Source organism: Ambystoma mexicanum, chromosome 1q (genome assembly GCF_040938575.1).
Source record: "Ambystoma mexicanum isolate Mex_15411 chromosome 1q, UKY_AmexF1_1, whole genome shotgun sequence".
Taxonomy (NCBI): domain Eukaryota; kingdom Metazoa; phylum Chordata; class Amphibia; order Caudata; family Ambystomatidae; genus Ambystoma; species Ambystoma mexicanum.
This window is the reverse complement of record NC_090922.1, coordinates 1,029,188,589-1,029,211,066: the sequence shown is the minus strand read 5'-3', so window position 1 is coordinate 1,029,211,066 and position 22,478 is coordinate 1,029,188,589. Positions and strand designations below refer to the sequence as shown.

The following is a 22,478-nucleotide window of genomic DNA, read 5'->3' as shown; positions in this document are numbered from 1 at the left end:
AACCCCATTACTGAAAGAGTACTTTGGACCCACATACCCCAAAAACTATCGACCAATTACAAATGTGCCTTTCATGTTAGAAATCTTGAATCAGGTAGTCTATTTACAACTGCAAGATCACTTGGAAAGTAGCCACCTTCTTAATCCCGAGCAGTCTGGCTTTAGGGCTAAATATGGCACTGAGGCAGCACTATTAGTTCTGAAGTCAAGCGTTGGGTCCATTGAGGACAGGGGTAAACCAGCACTTCTTATTCTACTCTACCTATCTGCAGCATTTGACTTGATTGATCATTTTCGATTGGTTGCTAGACTGGTCAATCAGGGACACTGTTCCCAGTTAGCCTTGCAGTGGATTGCATCCTTTTTTTGGTCCTAGATATGCACGAGTGGCAGTGGATAATGCTCATTCCACCCCTGCACTTGTCACCTGCGGGGTGTCACAGGGTTCCTGTATCTCACCCACATTATTCAATGTGTGTACCATGCTTCTTTTTACACTTCTTGAAGACCTGGGTGTCCAGTTTACCAACTATGCTGATGACACCGAGGTCATAATTGAACTATCAGGAAAACATTTCAAGGACACTAAAGCCATCAATACCATCTATCAAACTATTCAGGCTTGGATGGCAACCAACTCCCTTACCCTGAATATCAAAAAAGCAGAACTTCTGATAATTGCTTCTGGGAATAAAATTAAACAATTGGGCCCAGACGATGATAGTTCCATGATAGCTGACAATAAATTCAAAGTTGCTAAATCAGTTAGGACCCTGGGCATCACATTGGATGCCGAACTTACCATGAAGCCAGAAGTCGCCCAGGTTAAAGCCACATGTAGTTACATGTTCAAACCTCTTAACCATATTAGGCCGTACATTTCTATGACAAACCGGTCTTCGCTTGCTAAGACACTGGTTAATTCATGCCTTGACTACTTAACAGCCCGTTAGCCAATTCTACAAAAGCAAATGTTCACACATTGCAAACTACACAGAACAACGCGGTTAGAGCTAGGTTTGTCCTTTCCCGTAGAGATCATATTTCAGTGGCCAGACAGACTTCATTGACTACCTTTAAAAGAGCATGCTATGCACAGGAGTCTCACACTGACCTACAAGTGTTGCAATACTGATGCCCCCCTAGTATCTGTCCGATCGGTTATCCTCCTGCAGAGTGGGTCGTTCATTGCGTTCTTATGACCCCTCTGAACTTGCACATCCCAGATTAAACATTCTGGCTTTGGCAGCACTATGTTTGATGTACAGGCCCCACTCTCCTGGAATGGGCGTCCTACCCACTTAAGGCAGGCTAATTGCATTGTTCATTTCAAGAGAGGAGTCAAAACACACTTGTTTAAGCTTGACCCTGATTAATTCTATAACTGTCCTCCCTCCTTCGCTCTAGGGTTTTTGTCGGTTATGTTTGGTATTCTGTGCGCTCTCAGGCCCTTGGGCGATTTCACGCATTATAAAATGTAATCAAATGGCCCTTGCTATTTAAAATATAAAAAAAATAATGGGCTGGGTCCAACTATACTGCAGTGGATCCATCTATTGCATCAAACCACTGGAAAGAGTTAAAACAGAAAGCTGGATTTCTGATAGGTGGACCCTGGAGAGGGGACCAGACAAGAAAGTCTGTTTTCTCAGATATTACTCGATCTAGCATTGGAACCTGTGGCTAGCTATTTTAGCAAAAGTATGTCTGAGGCCTGTATAAGGGTAGAGGGGTGCACGCATACCATTTATTTGTATGCTGTAATGCTTTATTTTATATGTGCAACCCTCTGTATAATATTCCAATAATGTTACTGGCACTGGATAATTTTGGCACACTATTTGGGTTCTAGATGAATAAGGATACATCCATACTTTTTCACGTAGCTGGTATGAGGCACAGACCCTGGCACACATTTCTAGATTGGGGGGGGTGCATTTGGAACATGAATTGTTCAAATATCTATGGGTCCACATTTTTCACGAGATTGAGGATTCATTTGTGTACAATACAGGTAGGTCACCAACAGGGATTGGAGCTGCAATAACCTTTAGGCAGAAGCAACTTCTCTCTCTGATGGGTAAAACCGTGCTGTGTAAGATGGTAGTCCTCCCTTGGCTGTTGGAGTTGTTCAACAGTATACAATACATGATAAAAAGTCTCTTCTTTCAGATGCTGGACATTAAACTAATGAATTGCTCCAGGGTACTGGCAGGAGGAGAGTGGCACTATTGATGATAAACAGACCATATCAGTTAAGTGTATTATGAGTTCTATTTCATTGCTGCGCAGTTACAATATGCACTACATTTGAACGATTCACCGGAAGGAGCGGTATGTATGGTACTGGGAGGCCTTCTGAAATACCAGATTAACGTTGGATACCATGAGGTCCAGAGGGGTAAGTGTATAGTAGGCATAGTGCAAATGGCATGGAAGAGACTTCTGACCAGGTTTCGTATGGAAGGATTTTATCACCCAGAGTTCCCTATGGGATTTGATAAGGCCCTATATGGAATATTTAGAGTCTTTCGAAATGCAGTCCAAATGTAGATCGTTGCAGGATTTTTTTCAAAGAAGGCTTGTTGCTTTGTTCAATGGGCGGAGCAGTATAATACGCTGTGGACATTTTCGAAACTATGCCAGAGGGGTTGGCAGAATGGCTGTACAGTGGAGGGTAGGGATATCGCGCAGGAGCCGAGACCACCCGATGCTGCAAGAGTTTCTCTCAATAGGAGACAGCAGAAGCACACTCGCACAGATTTACAAGGTATTAAGTAAGATGCCTGCACCAGTTCTCGCGATATAGGGAAAGTGGGAAAATTATTTAGACTATATAATATCTGACCGTGAATAGCTTGCGATATGCAAACATATTAAAACAGTGCCCAGTGATAAAGGGTTTCAATTGAGTGTTTAATTTTCTCACAAGGTATATTTGAACCCGGCTATGATGCATGTCTTTGCCCCGCAGATGCCACACATGTGCCCCAGATGCAGTGATGACTGGTATTTTGGCATATGGTTTGAGAGTGTAGGGTGGTCCAATGCTATTGGAAGGAAGTCATTGATAAATTGATAAAATTGATTCATTACTTCATAGCTCTTATGAATGTGTCCCATCTTTGTGCCTGATGGGCACGTTACCGGGCACCAAAGGGGAGAAACACAGGAGAAAGATTGCCCACATGTTATTGATACTTGCGAAAAGTAGCGCAATATCATGGAAGCGTTCCAGAGGCCCGCTTATCCCGCAGTGGCTGTTGGATGTGAAGAGATGGGGCTTAGCCAAATCGGAAGTACTACAAAAGAAAATAAAAATGGTAGAGATTGAAGAACGCATATTGAAGGACTGGGTACAATTGTTGAATGCTCACTGGATCTAAAACCACCTTGAGGACTCATTTTGGTGAGATTCTAATTGCAGGCACCGCATCTGGGTCAAAGGATGGGGAGTGAAGTGATTAGACATTAACCAAAATCAATATCATGGGGAGCAAAATGGTATCAGGGCACTCATGGAGCTGACCAATGGGGGAAGTGACTTATCAGTGAAATGTTTGATGCATCATTCTTGTCAAAGGGGGAAAATAATTTTTTTAGGGTGCGATTGCTTGCACCTTGTGTGAGTTTTCTTTTTTTTATCTGCGTACAGTGTGTGTTTTTTCTCATAATGTTTAGTTTAAACATTGTGGTACATGTTTTTTTTTTAATTATGTTATTTACCACTGATTTTTGACTTATCTATGGTATATTGCATCTCCCGTTTTCTCCCCGTGAGTTTTCTTAATTACCTCCACCTTCTTTCCTTTTTGTGTTTGGTGCTACCATATAATACATGTCATCAATACTGTTATATGCTCAGACTCTTCAGCTATTTGTTGGTTTTTTTTTCCTTTTGTTTTTCCTCGTTTTGGAAATGAAAGATTTTTTTAAAAACACAAAACTATGGTTACTTGGAATCAGACAATGGCAAATAATTTCATTGGGCCTCATTACGAGTTTGGAGGTAGCCATGCCTGTAATACAGACAGCAACCGCGAATGGGCAATTAGCGGATCATTCCGAGTTTGTCGGATCCGGTAATGGCCCATTCGCGGGTGCCAGTATTAAGGGACTCCCTATCCCCATTCGGCCCCATTAGGACTGAATGGGAATAGGGAGGGTGGTAGCACCGGCACCGTTAACAGTACCATGCTACCATCATGTTCTGCTCGTGGGTGCCAGTACGGCCACCAGGTCAGACCTGGTGGCTGCAAGGGCACCCGCGACCAGAACACTTAGTATGGCGGTACGGTAGCAACAGTGCCGGTAATGATACCAGCGCTGTTGTTGCCTTACCGCCATACTTGTAATGAGGCCCAATGTATCCTTATTTCAAAACATCATAAAGAAGGATTTCCAATATGAAGAGTTCACACATCTTAACCATTTTTGAATACTACTGGTCAGAACCTTTTGGGCTGTTTGGTAGAAAAATAGAAGGGCACATAAAAAATATTCGACCCCAATGAGAATTCACCATTTTGATGCAGAGTTTCAATGCAGGAAAATATTGAAGATTTCACATCTTACTGATCGTAAAACAAATTTAAATGATATCAGAACCAAAAAATGACAACACATAAAAAATGGCTTAATTCACACATTTACAACGTGATGCAGAGGGCATGCTGAACGCACTGATCCAGAGTGATGCTTGATCGTTCTGAACCTTGATTAATAACCTGAATAGCTAACAATTTTTTGCCCAGGTTCAACCCATAGCTGAGGAATATGGATTGCCCTTTTTAAAATGATATACGGTGGCGTTAATTTGAATGCTGTCTTGTGGAGTATTACATATAGCCATGATTAGCATCTACATTTCTCTAGACAAGATATTTTATATATTATTCAGAAACATAATCTATCAAGTGCCGCTCTGCCAGATAGGATGTCAAATTTGACTTTTACAGGAAATCAGAGTATGTTGTCAGCTACTCTAGAAAATCTATTTAGCAAAATTCTTCCGTTACAAAGTACTCCATCGTGGAAGACCTCCAATGTAATTCCAATATTTAAAAAGGGTGATTGGCTTAATCCTGGCAATTATAGGCCCATCTTCCTTTTGGATGCCTCGAGCAAAATGTGCTCAGTTCGAATCCTAAAAGAACTGGAAAGATGGGCAATATCTTCAGGAATGCTTGATAGAAAGGGATTAAGAATATCAGTGGGGATCTCCCAAAACAGCATTGTAGTTTATCTTTTTCATCAACAGGTTCAAATCTACAAACGCCCCAACCTATGTGGCTTTTACAGATCTTACCATGGCATCCGATTTACTTTGGAGGCTATGGTCTGAGCTACATGGGTAGGGCTGTCCTCCATCTTTACTGAATCTCCTGGTGCATCTTCATGAAGGTACAAATGTTAAGATTAGACTCGACAGAGAAGGAAACTGCTCACAATACAAGACGTACAGATGAGTCATGTTCTGCGAGAAGGGTGCGTGTTCGCCCCTTTTCTTTTTAATTTATATATTTCTGATCTGGGCCAAAATCTTGCTTTAGTTAACTCTTTCCCTCCACACTTAGGCTCTCTATCAATCTGTTATATTTTGTTAGCAGATATTAACACCTTGGACCCCCATAGAGCTAGTAGCACTTTACAACTACATAAAGAATTTGGACCTAGAGATAAATGTGACAAAACTAAGGTAATGACTCTAAAACCCCAGAGTATTCAACGCATTAGATTGACATGGCTCCTGGGTAGGGTTGATATGGATTGCATAGACAATATTAAATATTGAGGAGCGTAAGTCCAAATTAAAAGGGAATCGTAAAAATGACTTTAAAAGCGTATACCTAATAACGTTACTTATGCATCTCAGTGGATCCGAAATTTGCCAAATTCTTCAAATTGTACGGTGTATCGTTTTTGCAGCTGAATTATCTCTGAGAATTAATTGGAGTAAAATCGAAGTCCGTTTGTGGCGTTGTCAGATTCTACTTCAATGTGTCCCAATTTCTTATTCAACATGAACTGGGCCTGGTATCTTCACATACCCTACCCGATTGGAAAAGATTACAACTGTTGCAGAAGATTCTGAATCCATCCCTGAATTCACTTCTAGATGGTATACATAACATAATGGAGGATAACTCTTGTAATCTATTAAATACATGGGTTTTGTACTGCTTTATGAGATTATCTTCACTTGAGGATGGCAAAACAACTGTCAACCCTAATAACATTAAAAAGAAATTGGATTTTAACAAGACAAAATCTTGGTTCATATTGACTGTTCATGCAAACCCCTATGGAGATTAAACTCTAAAATTTCAAATCTACATATTTAATACTCTTTCCGTATAGAAGCGCTAGAATTAATTTTATGAGATTTAAATGCAATCTAGTTTTAATAAATGAAATCAAACGGTGCGTTGCTTAATATATCAAAAAGTAAAGACTATGTAGATTCTGTTTTTCCCATATTGAGACACTAAACACTGGCACATTGAATGTTACAGTTTGTTGGCCACTTGAAATATGTTTTTTAAACATTTTATACATAATAAAAAAAACAAATCTTATAACAGGCCAGTTTTGGGGTAGAATATTACCAGGGAATGTATTCTCTTTGTCCTTTGCGGTTCTTAACTTTCTACGTTGGATTTGAAATGGTTTAAATTTCTAAACATAATGATTTTAATCTACTGATATTGTGGATATTATATGGGTCTTGTATGAATGACTTATTTGTATGTGATTGGGGGTAATACGTTTTAATGTCCTTGTGTGAGATTACTGGTTAAACCAATACACAGAATAAAATATTTAAAACTTAAGGCAAAAATGCCCACTTTATTTGGACACACACATATATATATATATATAAAACTTACCATAAAAGCATTTCTGATGGTTGTATCTGCTTAGATTCACATGCTGTGCATAGGTCCGACATCCAGTGGTCACTGCGGAGTATTGCATTTTGTTTTTCGTAGTCGAAAAGGGGACGTCGACAAGGCGTGTCTGTAACACTATCCCTATAGTGACGTGCGTTGTACCCATAATCCCTCACGCGTCGAGGTCCCTCTGTTTGTATTTTTCTGCCCTGAGGGAGCCTTCTAGACGTGAGTGAGTACAGAAAAGAGAGAGATATAGAAAAGGATGTCTATGTTCCTTCCATCCGAGCGGGGAGGAAGGGTGGGCGCATGTGAATCTAAGCAGATACAACCATCAGAAATGCTTTTACGGTAAGTAATGCATTGTCTTCTGATGTTTGTTAATCTGCTTAGAATCACATGCTGTGCATAGACTAGCGAGCAGTACCCGGAGTTGGAGGTGGGTTGTGAGAAGGAACAGTAGAGAAAAGATGTCTTAATACTGCTTGTCCCACCTGGGAATCAGATCTAGAGTGGGCATCTAGACAGTAGTGTTTTGTAAAGGTGTGTACAGAACTCCAGGTTGCCGCTTTGCAGATGGCCTCAAGGGGAACATTTGCAATGAATGCTATGGATGCCCCAGTGCCTCGAGTAGAGTGTGCTCTTGGCTTGAAGGGTAGTTCTCTCTTAGCAAGAGTGTAACAGAGAGTGATGCATTGTACAATCCATCTAGATATAGTGGATTTTGAAACTGCATCTCCTTCTCTTCCTGCTGCCACCGAGACAAAGAATTGATTAGTCTTTCTCAGTCTTGCCATGTAAAACATGACAGCTCTGCGCACATCAAGTGTATGCAGGCTTTTTTCTCCGAGATTTGAAGGATTTTGAAAGAACGTTGGTAGTTCTATAGACTGGTTGACATGGAATTTGGAGATGAATTTCGGTGTGAACCTTGGGTGTGTGCGTAGAACCACTTTATCCTTGTGAACTGTTACAAAGGGGTCTAAAACCGAAAGGGCCTGTAGTTCACTTACTCTCCTAATGGAGGTAATAGCTATTAGGAAAGCAGTCTTAAGAGTGAGATCTTTAAGAGTTGCTTTGTGCATGGGTTCAAAGGGTGACCCCATGAGCCTGGTGAGTACCACATTTAGATCCTAGCCGGGAGCTGGGTTTGCTATTGGAGGGTGTATTCTCTTTACCCCTTCCATGAAGGCTTTGATTACTGGGATCTTCCACCACAATACTTTGAGTTGTGAAGTGGTGTAAGCAGAAAGCGCTGCCAGGTGTACTTTAATAGAATTGAATACTAGACCCGAGTCCAGTAAATGGGTCAGGTACAGAATAATTTGTGTGGGAGAGCAGTCAACGGGGTTGATACTCTTCCCTCTACACCAGATGACAAATCTTTTCCATTTGCTAGAATAGCAGTGACGAGTGTTAGGCTTCTGGCCTCTCTGAGGATGTCCATGCACCTCTGTGGAAGTTGTAAATGTCCAAATTCTATGACCTCAGGAGCCAGGCTGCTAAGTTCATGGTCTGAGGGCATGGGTGCAGTGTCCTGCCCCTGGCTTGTGACAGCATGTTGTACGGGCAGGGCAGTTTCACTGGAGGAGATAGAGACATCTCCAACAAGTGAGCGAACCATGGCTGTCGGGCCCACATAGGGGCCACCAGTATCATGGTAACTTGTTCCTGGTGCATCTTGTGCACTATCTTGTTGAGAAGGGGAGTCGGGGGAAAAGCGTAAACAAATTTCCCTGACCATGGAAACGATAGACCGTTCCCCTTGGACTGGTTCTGGGGGTACCTGGAGGCGTAATCTTGGCATTGAGAGTTTTCCAGAGTTGCGAACAGGTCTATTTCTGGGAAACCCCACTGTGTGAAGACGTCGAAGACGATGTCTTCTTGTAACCGCCATTCGTACTCTACGGGCAGGGGGAAGTCTCTACTGAGTTCGTCTGCTAGCAGATTGAGTTCCCCTGGTACATGTTATGATAGTAGGAACATGTTGTGTTTGAGAGCCCACTTCCAGATGTTCTGGGACAGCTTGGACAGTCCTTGAGAATGAGTGCCCCCTTGCTTGTTGAGGTAGTACATGGCTGTGGTGCTGTCTGTGAGGACCATCACTGTCTTTCCTTGTAGGTGTTCCTGAAAGGCTTTCAGTGCTTTGAACACCGCTAGTGGTTCCAGCAGGTTTATATGCTTGGATGCTAAGCTCGGAGTCCATGCTCCGTGAGCAGTTTGATGGGATAGGTGAGCCCCCCCATCCTGTAAGGGATGCGTCTGTGGTTAGAGTGGCTTCCACTGCGGGGTGGCAAAAGTCTTCCCTAATAACAGGTTTTCTTTTGTCCACCACCGTAGCGAGAGAACCAAGGCCTGCAAGACCACCACTAGATCATCCCATTGTCCGCTGGCCTGACACCACTGGCTGTTGAGCCACTCTTGCATTGGGCGCAGGCGCGCGTGAGGTACCAAATAAATACATGACGCCATTATTCCTAGCAAGCGCATTGCTTTGCGTACCGTCACCTCTCGACCTGCCACATAATGGGGGATCTGAAACAGCATGTTTTGGACCCTCTCGTTGGAGGGGAAGACGAGGCCGTCCTTTGTTCGAATTAGAGCCCCTAGGAATTGTTTGATTTGGCTGGGGTCTAAGCTGGACTTCTTTTCGTTGATGGAGAAGCCCAGTCGGAACAAAAGGTCTACAGTCTTTTGGGTATTGGAGAAGCATGTTTCGTAAGAATCCCCTGTTATGAGCCAGTCGTCGAGGTAAGGGTATACCGGGATGGATAACCTGCGCAGGTGGGCCGCTGCCACTGCCAGTACTTTCGTGAATACCCTTGGTGCAGATGCTATCCCGAAGGGAACTGTTAGTGTTTGTTCTCTATCTTGAACCTGAGGTATTTTCTGTGCGCTGGCAACATTAAAATATGAAAGTATGCATCTTTCATGTCCAGTGTTGTCATGTAATCCCCCTGTGATAACAGTGGAATTACTTCCTGCAAGGTCACCATACGAAACTTTTGGGGTTTGACAAACTTGTTCGCTGGGCGCAGATCTAATACAAGGCGCATGGTTAAGTCCTTTTTGGGTACAAGGAAGTACACTGAATAAATACCTTCTGTTACCTGAGATAGGGGGACAGCCTCTATAGCTTCTTTTTTCAGTAGCTCTTCTACTTCTTGTAGAAGAATGGTGAGGTGTTTCGGTGTCATGAGTCGGTTCCGTGGGGGTCTGTACTTCGGGGAACCGTTGAATTCGATGCAGTATCCGTGGGCTATGGTGGATAATACCCAGCGGTCTGACGATATTCCCTCCCATGCTGAAAGGAACGATGTTAGCCGGCCCCCGACCGGTGATGCATGGGAGGGGACCCGAATCTTCGGGTCATTTGTTGGTATTGGGCGTGGAACCTTTGGGGCTGGAGCCGCGACCACTTCCCCTGCCACGGCGTTGGCCTCTTTGACTGAACTGGGTGTTGTTACCCTGGTTAGAGGGCCAGTTGGTAGCAGAGTAAAATTGCTGTTGGTTTTGTTGCTGGCGTTGGCCACGAAAGGAGCGTCTATTGCCATAGCCGCGTCTGTTAGGGGGCCTAGAAATTTGGTCAAGAGTTTTGATGGTATCAAACTCTTTCTTCGCATGTTCTAGGGCCTCATCAACTGCTTTGCCAAACAGATGTGTTTCTTCTATGGGCTTATTTATCAGGGAAGCCTGGGTTTCCGGCTTAAATCCCGAATTGCGCAGCCAGACATGGCGTTTGAGAAGTGTTCCCTGAACCAGGGAACGGCCAGCCGTCTCTGCGGCATCTAAGGAGTTCTTTACGATGCCCTGGTTTACAAGAGTTCCCTCTGAGATTGTAGCTAACAGGCGTGAACGCAGGGGTTCTGGTGCGTCCTCTGCTTCGCTGCGCAGCTTGCTCCACTGTGCATCTGCGTAGCTAGCTAGTAGGGAATTGTTATTTGCAATCCTAGTTGAAAATGCGGCTAACGTCGTGATTCTCTTCCCAAGTGCGTAGAGATTTTTGCCCTCTTTGTCAGGTGGTGCCTCACTAGTGGATAGTGGTACCCCTGCTCTTTTCCTTGTATTAGTAACTACGAGGGAGTCTAGAATAGAATGGCCTCTGATGTTCAACGGGTCAGAGGGCGAAGGGCTGAAGAGATTTTCTATCCGAGGGTTGACCCCTCTGACTAAGGCAGGATTGGAAAGGGAAGGAGTTATTCTTCTCTTTATAGAAGCCAGGAGCGTAATAGACTGACTAACAGGGGCCTTTTCTTTAATAACTTTCTCTACAAAGTCTATGTCAGGAAGAGTCTCCCTGTGTCTATTTCAAAATGCGCTGCTGCCTTGCGCAATAGTGCATTAAGTGAAGGTTGGTCATCTATGGGAGAGGTGTTTCCAATAGGTGAATCCTTGGGAGGAGAAGGGTGAAAGACATCAGGGTCTGAGTGCACTGATGGGGATTGCCAAGGCTGCACTGATGGGGATTGCCAGGGCTGCGAGGTAGCTGTATCTTCTTCGAAAGCTTCTGCACTTGTGTAAGGATCTTCTTCAAACCCCTCTTCCTCATGTTCTTCCTCTCCACCCAAACACTCATCTTCCTGGAGGTATTGCTCCTCTTCAGTGAGGTCATATACGTCTGTAGAAGGGGGAAACAGCCTAGGAATTTTGACCCTAGGGTCATCCTGGGGCCCTTCTCTTAGTCTTTTGGGTGTGGGTGGGTTTTGGTTTCCCAAAAACCTTTCCATTTTCTCCATACAAGAATGGAGTCTTTCAAGGGTCTCATGGGGGACCCCTGAATAGTCTAGAGGGGGGGAAATCAGTGTTTTCACCTTCAAAACGCTTAGAACGCTCCCACAACGTCGAAGAAAGGTTTCCATCGCCATCTGAAAAGCCCTCCGGTAGTTCCGAAGTGCCCTTAGATGAAAGGGGCAGTTCCTGGCTACTCTTAGCTTTTTGTGCGGTATTCAACGTTTGTTTCGTCGTCCGCTTACGTGTGTCTTCGGAAACAATTCTCGCCAGGCTCTCGACAACGAGGTTGTCAGTAGAGGACTCTGGTGTCGACGTTGCCTGCGTTATGCGTTGTTCCTCGACGGCCGCTCTATGGAGCGTTACGTCGGATGATTTTGGGGTAGCGCCCGTGTTTGATGAAAGCCCAATCGCTGGTCGCGACTGCGTTTGAGGGTGGGGCTTGAGACCCTTACGGTCTGAGGTAGACGCCGGCGTGCCCTGCATCCCCTTCGGCGCTGATGGATCCTTCGTCTTCAACGAAGAAGAGCCGTGGGTTGTGTGCTTAGGCCTATGGGGACTGTGTGCGTCCCTGTCGCCGGGGTGTTCATCCCCATGAGCAGGGCGTGAGCCGAGCCCGTCGGGGCCGGGGACGGACGTCGAGGAGCGCGAGCGCTCCTTCTGGGGGTTAATGACTTCCGTAACGGACGTCGAGTTATCACCCTCCTCGTCACTTTCTGTAACAGTGGCGGCGGGTGAGGAAACTGACTTCGACATAGCGTAGTCCGCCCACCTCTTAACTTTGCGTTCTTTAAGAGTTCTTGGTTTCAAGAGCTTACAGGCCGCGCAGCTGTCCTCCTTATGATCGAGGGGCAAGCAACGATTACAGAGCTTGTGTTTGTCCTTCCAAGTGTATTTGCCCCTACAGCGTGGGCAAAACTTAAAAGGTGTCCTCTCCATAGCTGAGGCAATAATAACTGGTGATAACAACCCCAAGGGAAAGATAGGGGAGAAAGAAAGACATTCTCAAAGAGAAGATAAAAGTTCGAACCCCCACTCTCCCTACTGTATGCTGGCCGGCGAGGCCAGGCCACGTGTTCGGCAGCGCCAAAGGATCTCCTCCGTCTCTTCCCCTCCGTCGAAAACTTGCTCGGCAGAGAAACGGCTTCACAGCTAACGTCGAGGGGAGGGATCTTTAACCATATAATAAGTATAATTAAGGACCGAGGTCCGATAGTAAGTATTGGCAATGTCTCTCTAGGAGCTCCGCATAAGGCGACCAGAAGCTGGGCGGAAAAAAACAATCTGAGGGACCTCGACGCGTGAGGGATTATGGGTACAACGCACGTCACTATAGGGATAGTGTTACAGACACGCCTTGTCGACGTCCCCTTTTCGACTACGAAAAACAAAATGCAATACTCCGCAGTGACCACTGGATGTCGGACCTATGCACAGCATGTGATTCTAAGCAGATTAACAAACATCAGAAATTATATATATGGGATACATTACTCACCGTAATCGTATTTCTGATGCTTGTATCTGCTTAGATTCACATGCTGTGCATAGGCCGACATCTAGTGGAAGCTGCGGAGTATTACAGTTTGTTTTTCGAAAATCGAAAATGGGCGTCGACACAGGGCGTGCCAGTAATACTATCCCTAGTGTGACGTCCACTGTACCCATGATCCCTCACGCGTCTAGGATCCCCAGATTGTGTTTTTCCTGACATGAGGTAGCATGAGGAGTAGCGTGAGTACAGATAGTCCAAGCAGATAGACAGAAAGGTAAGACTACAAGCAACCATGCGCCTTCTCTCGGAGGGGAGGAAGGGTGGGTCGCATGTGAATCTAAGCAGATACAAGCATCAGAAATACGATTACGGTGAGTAATGTATCCCTTCTGAGGCTTGTGGAATCTGCTTAGATCACATGCTGTGCATAGATTAGCGAGCAGTACCAGAAGAAGGAGGTGGGATGTGAGAAGGGTCATGAGCAACCAGGTGTCTTAGAACCGCTTGTCCCACTTGTGTATCTGTCTTGGAATGAGTGTCAATGCAGTAATGCTGAGTAAAAGTGTGAATAGAGCTCCAAGTAGCTGCTTTGCAAATGGTGTCGAGGGGAACATTTGCAATGAAAGCCAGAGTGGCCCCAATGCCTCTAGTAGAGTGGGCCCTTGGCGTAAAAGGCAGAGTCTTTTCAGAAAGAGAGTAACACAGCTGTATACAGTTGATAATCCACTTAGAGATAGCGCCCTTAGAGACGCGATCCCCCTCTCTGCCTGTAGCTACGGAGACAAACAGTTGATCTGTTTTCCTTAGCGGTCTGGTTTTATTTACATAGTATAAGACCGCCCTACGCACATCTAGGGTGTGTAGTTTCACCTCAGCCGAGCTTTGTGGGTTTTGGAAGAAAGCCGGAAGCTTGATGGACTGGTTTACATGGAACTTGGATATGAATTTTGGTGAGAACCTAGGGTGTGTGCGTAAAACCAGTTTGTCCTTGTGGATAGTAAAGAAAGGATCTTGCACTGACAGAGCCTGAATTTCACTGACCCTTCTTATGGAGGTAATGGCTACTAAGAAGGCCGTTTTATAAGTCAGGTGTTTGAGACTACTTTTATGCATGGGTTCGAAGGGGGGGCCCATGAGCTTAGCTAGCACCACGTTGAGGTCCCATCCTGGCGGTGGGTTCGAAATAGGAGGGTGAAGTCTCTTTACTCCTTCCATGAAGGCTTTAACCACTGGTACTTTCCACCACGAGACCCTGTTATGGGATGTGGTGTAAGCCGAGAGGGCTGCCAGGTGTACTTTCAGAGAGTTAAAAACCAACCCTGCATCCAGCAGGTGGAGCATGTATGTTACAACGTTGGAAGGAGTGCAATCAACCGGGTTGATTTGTTTATTCTGGCACCAGATAACGAATCTTTTCCACTTGTCAAAGTAACAGTGTCTTGTATTTGGTTTCCTGGACTCTTTTAGAATGTCCATACACCTCTGTGGTAATTTGAGATGTCCAAACTCTATGACTTCAGGAGCCATGCTGCTAGGTTCATAGAGTTGGGTTCCTGATGCACTGTTTGACCTTGTTGCTGGGACAGAAGGTTGTACCAGGCTGGGAGTCTGATGGGCTCGCACACCGCCATCCTGCGTAGGTGTGGAAACCATGGTTGTCTCGCCCACATGGGAGCAACTAGGATGAGCGTCATTGATTCCTTGTTCATCTTGTACACCACCTTCCTGATGAGAGGAGTTGGTGGAAAAGCGTACGCAAACATCCCTGACCAGTTCATCCACAGGGCATTCCCCTGGGAGTCCGTTTAGGGGAACCTGGATGCAAATCCTGGGCATTGTTTGTTTTCGCTTGTGGCGAATAGGTCTATAGTGGGGAAACCCCACTGAGAGAAGAGATCTTCTACTACGTCTCTGTGAAGGACCCATTCGTGTTCTTCTGGGAGGGAGTCTCTGCTTAGAGCATCCGCTAGGGAATTGAGCTCCCCTGGAAAATGTTGCGATGATAGGAAGATGTTCCGTCTGAGTGCCCATATCCATATTTTCTGGGCAAGCTTGGACAGATTTGGCGAACGAGTCCCTCCTTGCTTGTTCAGATAGAACATGGCTGTCGTGCTGTCCGTCCTGATCTGCACCGACAAGTTCAGTAGATGGGGCTCGAACACCTGCAGCGCTCGGAATACTGCCAGAAGCTCTAGCAGATTGATGTGGTTCTTGGCTACTGAGTGAGACCAGAGACCCTGAGCTGTGTGGTGGAGATGGTGAGCTCCCCACCCAGTCAGGCATGCATCTGTAGTCACCACTGCCTGTACTTCGGGATCGTAAAAGGGTTTCCCCTTTGCGAGATTCTCTCTTGTCCACCAGTGTAGGCTCTGTACGAGTGTTGGCGAAACGACCACTAGATCGTCCCACTGACCACTTGCCTGAGACCACTGTTTCGCCAACCATTCCTGCATGGGACGCATGCGCAGACGCGCGTGGGGGACCAGGTAAATGCATGACGCCATCATGCCCAGTAACCGCATAGCTTTGCGTACTGTTATCTGTTGACCTGACTGATAATGCGGAATTTGCAGAAGTATATTCCGAATTCTTTCTTCCGAGGGGAAGGTCAATTCTTTCTGAGTATCTAGGATAGCTCCTAGAAACTGTTTTGAGGTGCTTGGCACCAGACTTGACTCTTTCTCGTTGATAGAGAAGCCTAATTCGTGGAGGAGGTCGATAGTCCTCTGAATGTTTGACCTGCAGATTCCTGGGGTTTCCCCCGTTATGAGCCAGTCGTCCAGATAAGGGTACACTGGGATTGCCTCCCTGCGTAGGTGTGCAGCTGCCACCGCCAGTACCTTGGTGAATACCCTTGGTGCTGAAGCTATCCCGAAGGGCAGTACCTTGAATTGGTAGTGGCGACTGTCCACCTTGAAGCGCAAGTATTTTCTGTGCGCCGGGAGCATGGAAATATGAAAATAGGCATCTTTCATATCCAAGGTTGCCATGTAATCCCCCTTTTTTAGGAGTGGGATTAACTCTTGTAGCGTGGTCATACGGAATTTTTGGGGCTTGACATACTTGTTGGCAGGCCGTAAGTCCAATACTGGGCGCATTGTTAAATCTTTCTTTGGCACAAGGAAGTAAGTTGAATAGATACCCTTGTTTACCTGGTGTCCTGGGACGAGTTCTATCGCGTCCTTTAGGAGCAGATTGTAGATTTCCTCGAGGAGGATCTTTTGATGTTCTAAAGAGTGGACTTTTTGTCTTGGAGGATGGTTTCGGGGACGTTGCAGTAGTTCTATACAGTACCCCTTGGATACCGTCGACAGCACCCATCTGTCGGATGTTATCCCTTCCCATGCCTGGGTGAAGCTGGATATTCGTCCCCCTACTGGGGTTGCATGGGAAGGGACCCTGAAATGAGCGTCACTGCTTTGGTGGAGGCGTGCCGCCTCCTTTACTGGGGCTGCCTCTGCCTCTACCACGTCCTCTTCTACTAGCCCTACCATACCCCTGGGTAGACTGTTGTGAGTTGGTGTTCCACTGTGTACCCTGGGTGTGGGAATAGCTATTTCCTCTATTGGAATTTTGGCCGCGGGGGCGACGAAAATTGCCGTTCCCTCTTTGGTTAGGTGGTTTTGTAGTTAATTGGCCAAGGGATTTGAGGGTGTCGAATTCCTCCTTAGCGTTTTTTAGAGCGTCCTCGACTGCCTTTCCAAACAGGAGATCACTTTCCACTGGTTTGTCTAAGAGTGCAGCTTGTGTTTCTGCTCTGAATCCCGACTGCCTCAACCAAGCATGTCTTTTGATGACAGTCCCCTCTGCTATAATTCTACCCGCATTGTCTGCGGCGTCCAAAGTTGCTTTTAAAATGCAGCCTGAGACGTTTCTTCCCTCTGCACAAATGCGAGCTAGCTGGCTCTTAAGGGGTTCGGGAGCGGAATCTATTAGTGCTGCAACTTCTTCCCACTGATGGCAGTTGTAGCTGGCCAACAGTGTGGTGGAATTCGCGATTCTGGTTTGGTAGGCTGCCGTGGAAGCTACTTTTCTACCAAAACCATAGAGTTTCTTACTTTCCTTGTCGGGGGGAGCCTCCGAGGAAGATAATGGGGTTCCAGCTCTCTTGCGGGTGTTAGTTACGACTAGAGAGTCTGGCTTAAGTTGGCCTCTAATATATAGAGGGTCCGACTGGGCAGCTTTAAACAGCTTCTCTACTCTCGGGTTTACAGGTCTTGTCAGGTTTGGGTTGACAAGGGATGGTGCTATTCTGCGTTGAATAGATTTCAGGATGGGAATGGTCTGGGCTACTGTCTTCCTTTCCCCTATTAGTTCCTCCGCGAAGTCCCTCTCTTCTTGGACACCTTGTGTGTCTATGTGGAAGTGGTTAGCTGCCCGAGAGAGCAGTTCATTTAGGAGGGGCTGATTATCTATTGGGGAATCAGACACTGGGGCTTCCCTTTCGACTGGTGAGTCCATTCTGAAAATATCTGGGCTATTTTCTGGCTCATCCTCGTCTTCGTCCTCCTCGTAATAATCTGACACTGCGAGATCTTCTGGTGTCTCAAAATCCTGGCCCTCTATAAGGGAAGAGTCTCCTTGGCCTGTAGGGAAAAGGCAAGAATAGGGTTGGACCTCGAAGGGGTCTGAAGCCTTTAATGGTGTCTCGACCCGGGGCCTTTTATTTGAAGGGATAGGGTCCCTTGAACCTGAGGGAGAAGATTCCTGAGGGTTTAAAGCTAGGAGTTGGTCAGGGTGTCTTTCGAAGAAATTTGCTAAGGAGGACATCCTTGACATTACTCTGTCAATGTCCTCGCATGACCAGAGTTTTGAGCTTGGGGTGATCTTGCTGGAACTCTCTATGGACTGTCCCTGAGAAGACTTGGACGGGGAAGACAGTTCTATTGTTGTGGGGGATTGCAAGGGTTGTTTCCTTTGTTGCTTACCCCCTTCCCCGTGGGTGGAAGTGTGTTTACCATTTCCCTTATCTTTCGACGCCTGGCGTCGAGGGTCGGAGGTGGAATCCCTGTGTTTCGAACTAGGCTTCGACACTGGGCCCTCCTTACTCCCAAGTGATGTACCCTTTCCCTGGGGTGCAGGCTGGGGATGGAAGTCGTGTTCGTCTCCGGACGAGTGATCTTCCGTGATGTTAATGGGCGAGGCACTATGTGCAAGTGTGGAGGCTTGCCTGACGTCGTGCGGCGACCTCGACCGGGACCGCCCAGAGGACGTCCTTTCGGACCGCTCCTTCTGTGCCTCTTTCCGAGGTTTCGACGACGTCGAATCTCGGGTGGCTTTTTTGTGTTTAGCGTGTGTATGTGTAACGCTCTTGTCGCCGGGGGACTTCCCCATAAGTCGCCGGGACGGACGACCTTCCGAGGCCGGGGACGTGCGTTAGGCTGTCTTTCGACGCCTTGGTGCCCTCGCCGTCCGAAAGTCCGGCGTCGCTGCCGTCGCTGAAGGTACCCTCCGCCTCCATAGCTGCTAGCTTGGCGTGGTGGGCCCAACGCTTGGTGGAGCGGTCCTTAAGGGTTTTGGTCTTAAACCTGCTACAGGCCCTGCAACCCGCCTCGGGGTGGTCTCTGGGCAGGCAAAGGTTGCACGTAGCGTGCTTATCTACCCAAGGGTATTTCTTATTACACTTGGGGCAAAACTGAAAGGGCGTACCCTCCATACGCGCCTGTGGGCAGCGGGCAAGTGTGTGTAGGTAAGAAGGTGTCTATAACCGAGTGTGGAAGTGTACCACCCCCCACTCTCCCTACTTGTAGGGCCGAGGCCAGCGGCCCAGGCCCGAGCCGAGGCGGAAGCCTCAAGGCCCAATCCGTCGGGTTTCGACGATGATCTCCTCCCCGGTTCGGCGTCGAGATGCTGATCGACGTAAGGGTGACAAAACGGGGCAAATTAGAATTAGTTTTAAGTGCAAATATGGCAAAGCCAGGGAACTCCGATGAAGTGCTTCCAACCAGAATGGCGGAAAAAAACAATCTGGGGATCCTAGACGCGTGAGGGATCATGGGTACAGTGGACGTCACACTAGGGATAGTATTACTGGCACGCCCTGTGTCGACGCCCATTTTCGATTTTCGAAAAACAAACTGTAATACTCCGCAGCTTCCACTAGATGTCGGCCTATGCACAGCATGTGATCTAAGCAGATTCCACAAGCCTCAGAAATATATATATATATATACATACACACACACACACACACACACACAGTACACTGAAATGGTTTTGCGTCAAAGCCTTTCCTACAACTCATTTGATTATGCATACATTTCATTGCACAGCGCACACTAGGACTTCTACTTACTAGATCCAGAAACATGCCAGTCTTTGCAGTCCTGGATATAAGCATCACTGTCGAAAAAGATTTTGATTTTTCCGCTGTGGGCTTGGTTATCAAAAAGAATCTGCAAAGTAACATGAGATTGTTTTACTCCATGTGACTTCACAATACACATATTTTTTACAATGCAAATGGGCAGTATCATCAAAATCATTGGCCACGTCAAGTACACCAATCAAAAGACGAAAGCTCAAGCACATCATATCCCATAAGATAAGCACCATACATATCAAGCAGCGAAACGAGCTGCAGATTTTTAGTTCTCAATAAAAGCCAACTTCCATTTTTATCTCTATTAGTTTGCAATGAGCCATTTATATTCGATCACTGTTTTGAATTAACTACACACTAGCATATTTCTCACTTATTTTGGGTCCAGCAGCTCCATCTGCTCAGAGAAGGGCACGTTGTGTAAATGATGTGCAGCAGAAAAGGCCTTAGTGCATGCAGGATTACTGGTTACTTAAAATCCAGACGGCACATGTCCACTAATCCTGCTGCCACTACTATGCATGTACAACTACAAATATGAAATGTCAGACTGCACATGTACGGATTCAAGCGTATGGATGGTTTCCTGTTTCATAATTCGCACGTGTGTTAATGCATGCTTGTCCAATTTACTCCTATTATTTATGTTGTCATTGATTACATCTTATTTTGACAATGACTCCCCCAGAAAATCTGGCCTGTGACCCTTCTCATGTGGTCAAGGAAAGGCAGACTCTCTGATCCTAACCCTGGGGGTGGTGTTCTAGAGGAGGATCACCTGAGGGGTGGGGGAGGTCCGAGGGGGGAGAGCAGGTCAGGAGGATTGGAAACCCCCACTTATTCAACTTTCCCAGAAACGCCAACCTTCTGATGGCTTATTGCAAAATAGAGGAAGTGAGAAAAACTAACTTTTATTAGGGACTTCAAGTCCCATAATTCCCCCCTCATCCCCCCCAGTATTGAGACGAAGACGAGGGCTAAAGAGGAACAATGTTGCAGGAGTGGTCAGAATATGAATTTAAATGACCCACACCGGAGGGAGACTGGTAGGCTTAAAAGGCACCCTAAGGTGCAGGCCATAGGAGAGCAGGTCGAGCAGAAGGAGTAGGTAGTGCATGCAGCCGATGCAGAAGCTGTAGGAGGGAGGTGATGCCGGGACCACTGTTAAGGAGACGACAGTAGTGGGTCCTGAGAGGGTCTGTCTCTAGAAGTCCAGAGTGAAGAGGCTGCGCAGCAGGAAGCGAAAGCGAGGGAAGCTTTCCTTCCCACAAGGCTGTCTCCGATGGCTGGCGAGCACCCGGATGCCTCAGGAGTCAAGAAAGCTCCGGTTTCGAGTGGCGCAGGCGGCAGCGGACTAAAAGTTGGTGTTTGCCGGGTCGCGAGGAGCTACAGAAGCAGAACAACTGTGACCAGCGAGGGGATCGAACGTACACGCCCAACCCGGTGAGTTCACCAGCATACAGTGACTCAGGAGTGCTCCGAGACCACTTGCGTATCCAAGCCAGGCGTTTCCCTACTAAGAAACACCCGTGTATGAGTGAAAGTGATCTTAGATACATTTTTTATCTCAAACTATCAGAAAGCAGCGAAAGTCGCATTTGTTAAAGCCAAATGACTAACATTAAGTGTGCGAGTTTATGGAAAACCCAGCAACCCAATGGCACACTATTGTTAAAAAGGTAAGAGAAACAAAAAAAAAGCCTTATCAAAACAGCAGACATTGCCAAAGGCAGAGGTGGACTAATGAACGGTCCAAAGGTTGTGCAACTTGTTACCCACATTTTGAGAAACACAGCTGGTATAAACACACATTTCCAAAGCAAGGAAGAAACAGAATAAGACAATATCCTCGTCAGTATTTGGTTACTGCGCAGTGGGGAAACTAGAGTGGCAAAAAGGCTGCCTTTCTGGAAAAGGTTACTCAGAAGGAGCAGAGCATAATTTGCAGAGGAGTACCAATGTGAATGTTGTTTTCCCTGAAGAGTTGCTGAAAGTTTAATGCTGCAAAATACTGACCATTGTGAAGCTGGTTCAGAGCTATTCTAAGTTGTTCTTTACCACAGAAGCACTTACTATTTCTGAAAAGCTGCCCGGGCATGGGAGTATACCCGGATGGCAAACCCTTGAAGTAGTAGGCCTGGCATGCAAGTAAAGCAGGTAGAAGTTGATGAAGTGCTGTAAAGTGGCCCTGACAAAGACAATTTATGTTGTTTATGGCGCTGAATAAAGAATTGCATTGTAGAGAAATTTCATTCCAATCAGAATACTCAGTTGGAGCAAATCATCCTGAGACAATTGTGGCTTTTGATGAACTGCAAAACTATCCTGCATGTGAAGAGGATAATTCTGAAGTGTGTTCTTGCTCAAGAAAGATCATCTTTTGTTTCCTTTTCTGAATAACAGAGTCAAAAACTATGTTGGAACTTTGTTGTAAACCAGGCAATTCTTTTTGTAACTGTGGATCTGAACCCTCCTTGAATCTGGGGAAGGAGAATTCACCATTGTTACATTACTTATTCAGCTGTGATGTCTATACATCTTCTTGCTACCTTTTGAACTGCCACCTATTACTTTATTGATTTATTGTATTTATGAGTGTGAGGGACAGATGAGCTTTGACCAAGTGTTTTCTTTAGTTTATTTTAGGCAGGGAAATGCTCGTCAGGGTAGGGCTAGTGAGGCGTTTACCCAACCTTTTTATTTAATAAAATGGCATTTGTTGAAAAACCTTCACAAAGTTGTCCATCTCACTTTTCTGACGCCCTCACATCAATCACAGTAACACGGACGTAAAATCATGTAATTCCTGGTTCCCTTGCTGGGTGCAAATCGACGCGTGCTTCTGGCAATCTGTGCCCCAAACATCTTCGGTAATGGTGCTTAAAGTCATGAGGAGGTTCAGATAGTGTGCAATCCGGGTCAACTTGGACGTGCTGAGTGCTCTGCATAAGGACCAGAGTAAATGTGAGGATGTTGGGGACGTGCAGTCGTCCCCTGTGGCCATAGTCATCAGTGGAGGGCTAACAAGCCCTGGCACTGC

The 22,478-nt window shown here is 46.1% G+C and overlaps 1 protein-coding gene across 1 annotated transcript in view; it reads right to left on the bottom strand.

Annotated features, from left to right (window-relative positions):
- Positions 1 to 22,478, bottom strand: part of MCOLN2 (mucolipin TRP cation channel 2) — a 1,022,745-nt gene that overhangs the window by 564,545 nt on the left and 435,722 nt on the right. Inside the window, exon 7 of the mRNA XM_069641702.1 lies at positions 19,412 to 19,511. Within this exon, the coding sequence (XP_069497803.1) occupies positions 19,412 to 19,511 (100 nt within the window). The remainder of the gene's footprint in view (positions 1 to 19,411; positions 19,512 to 22,478) is intronic.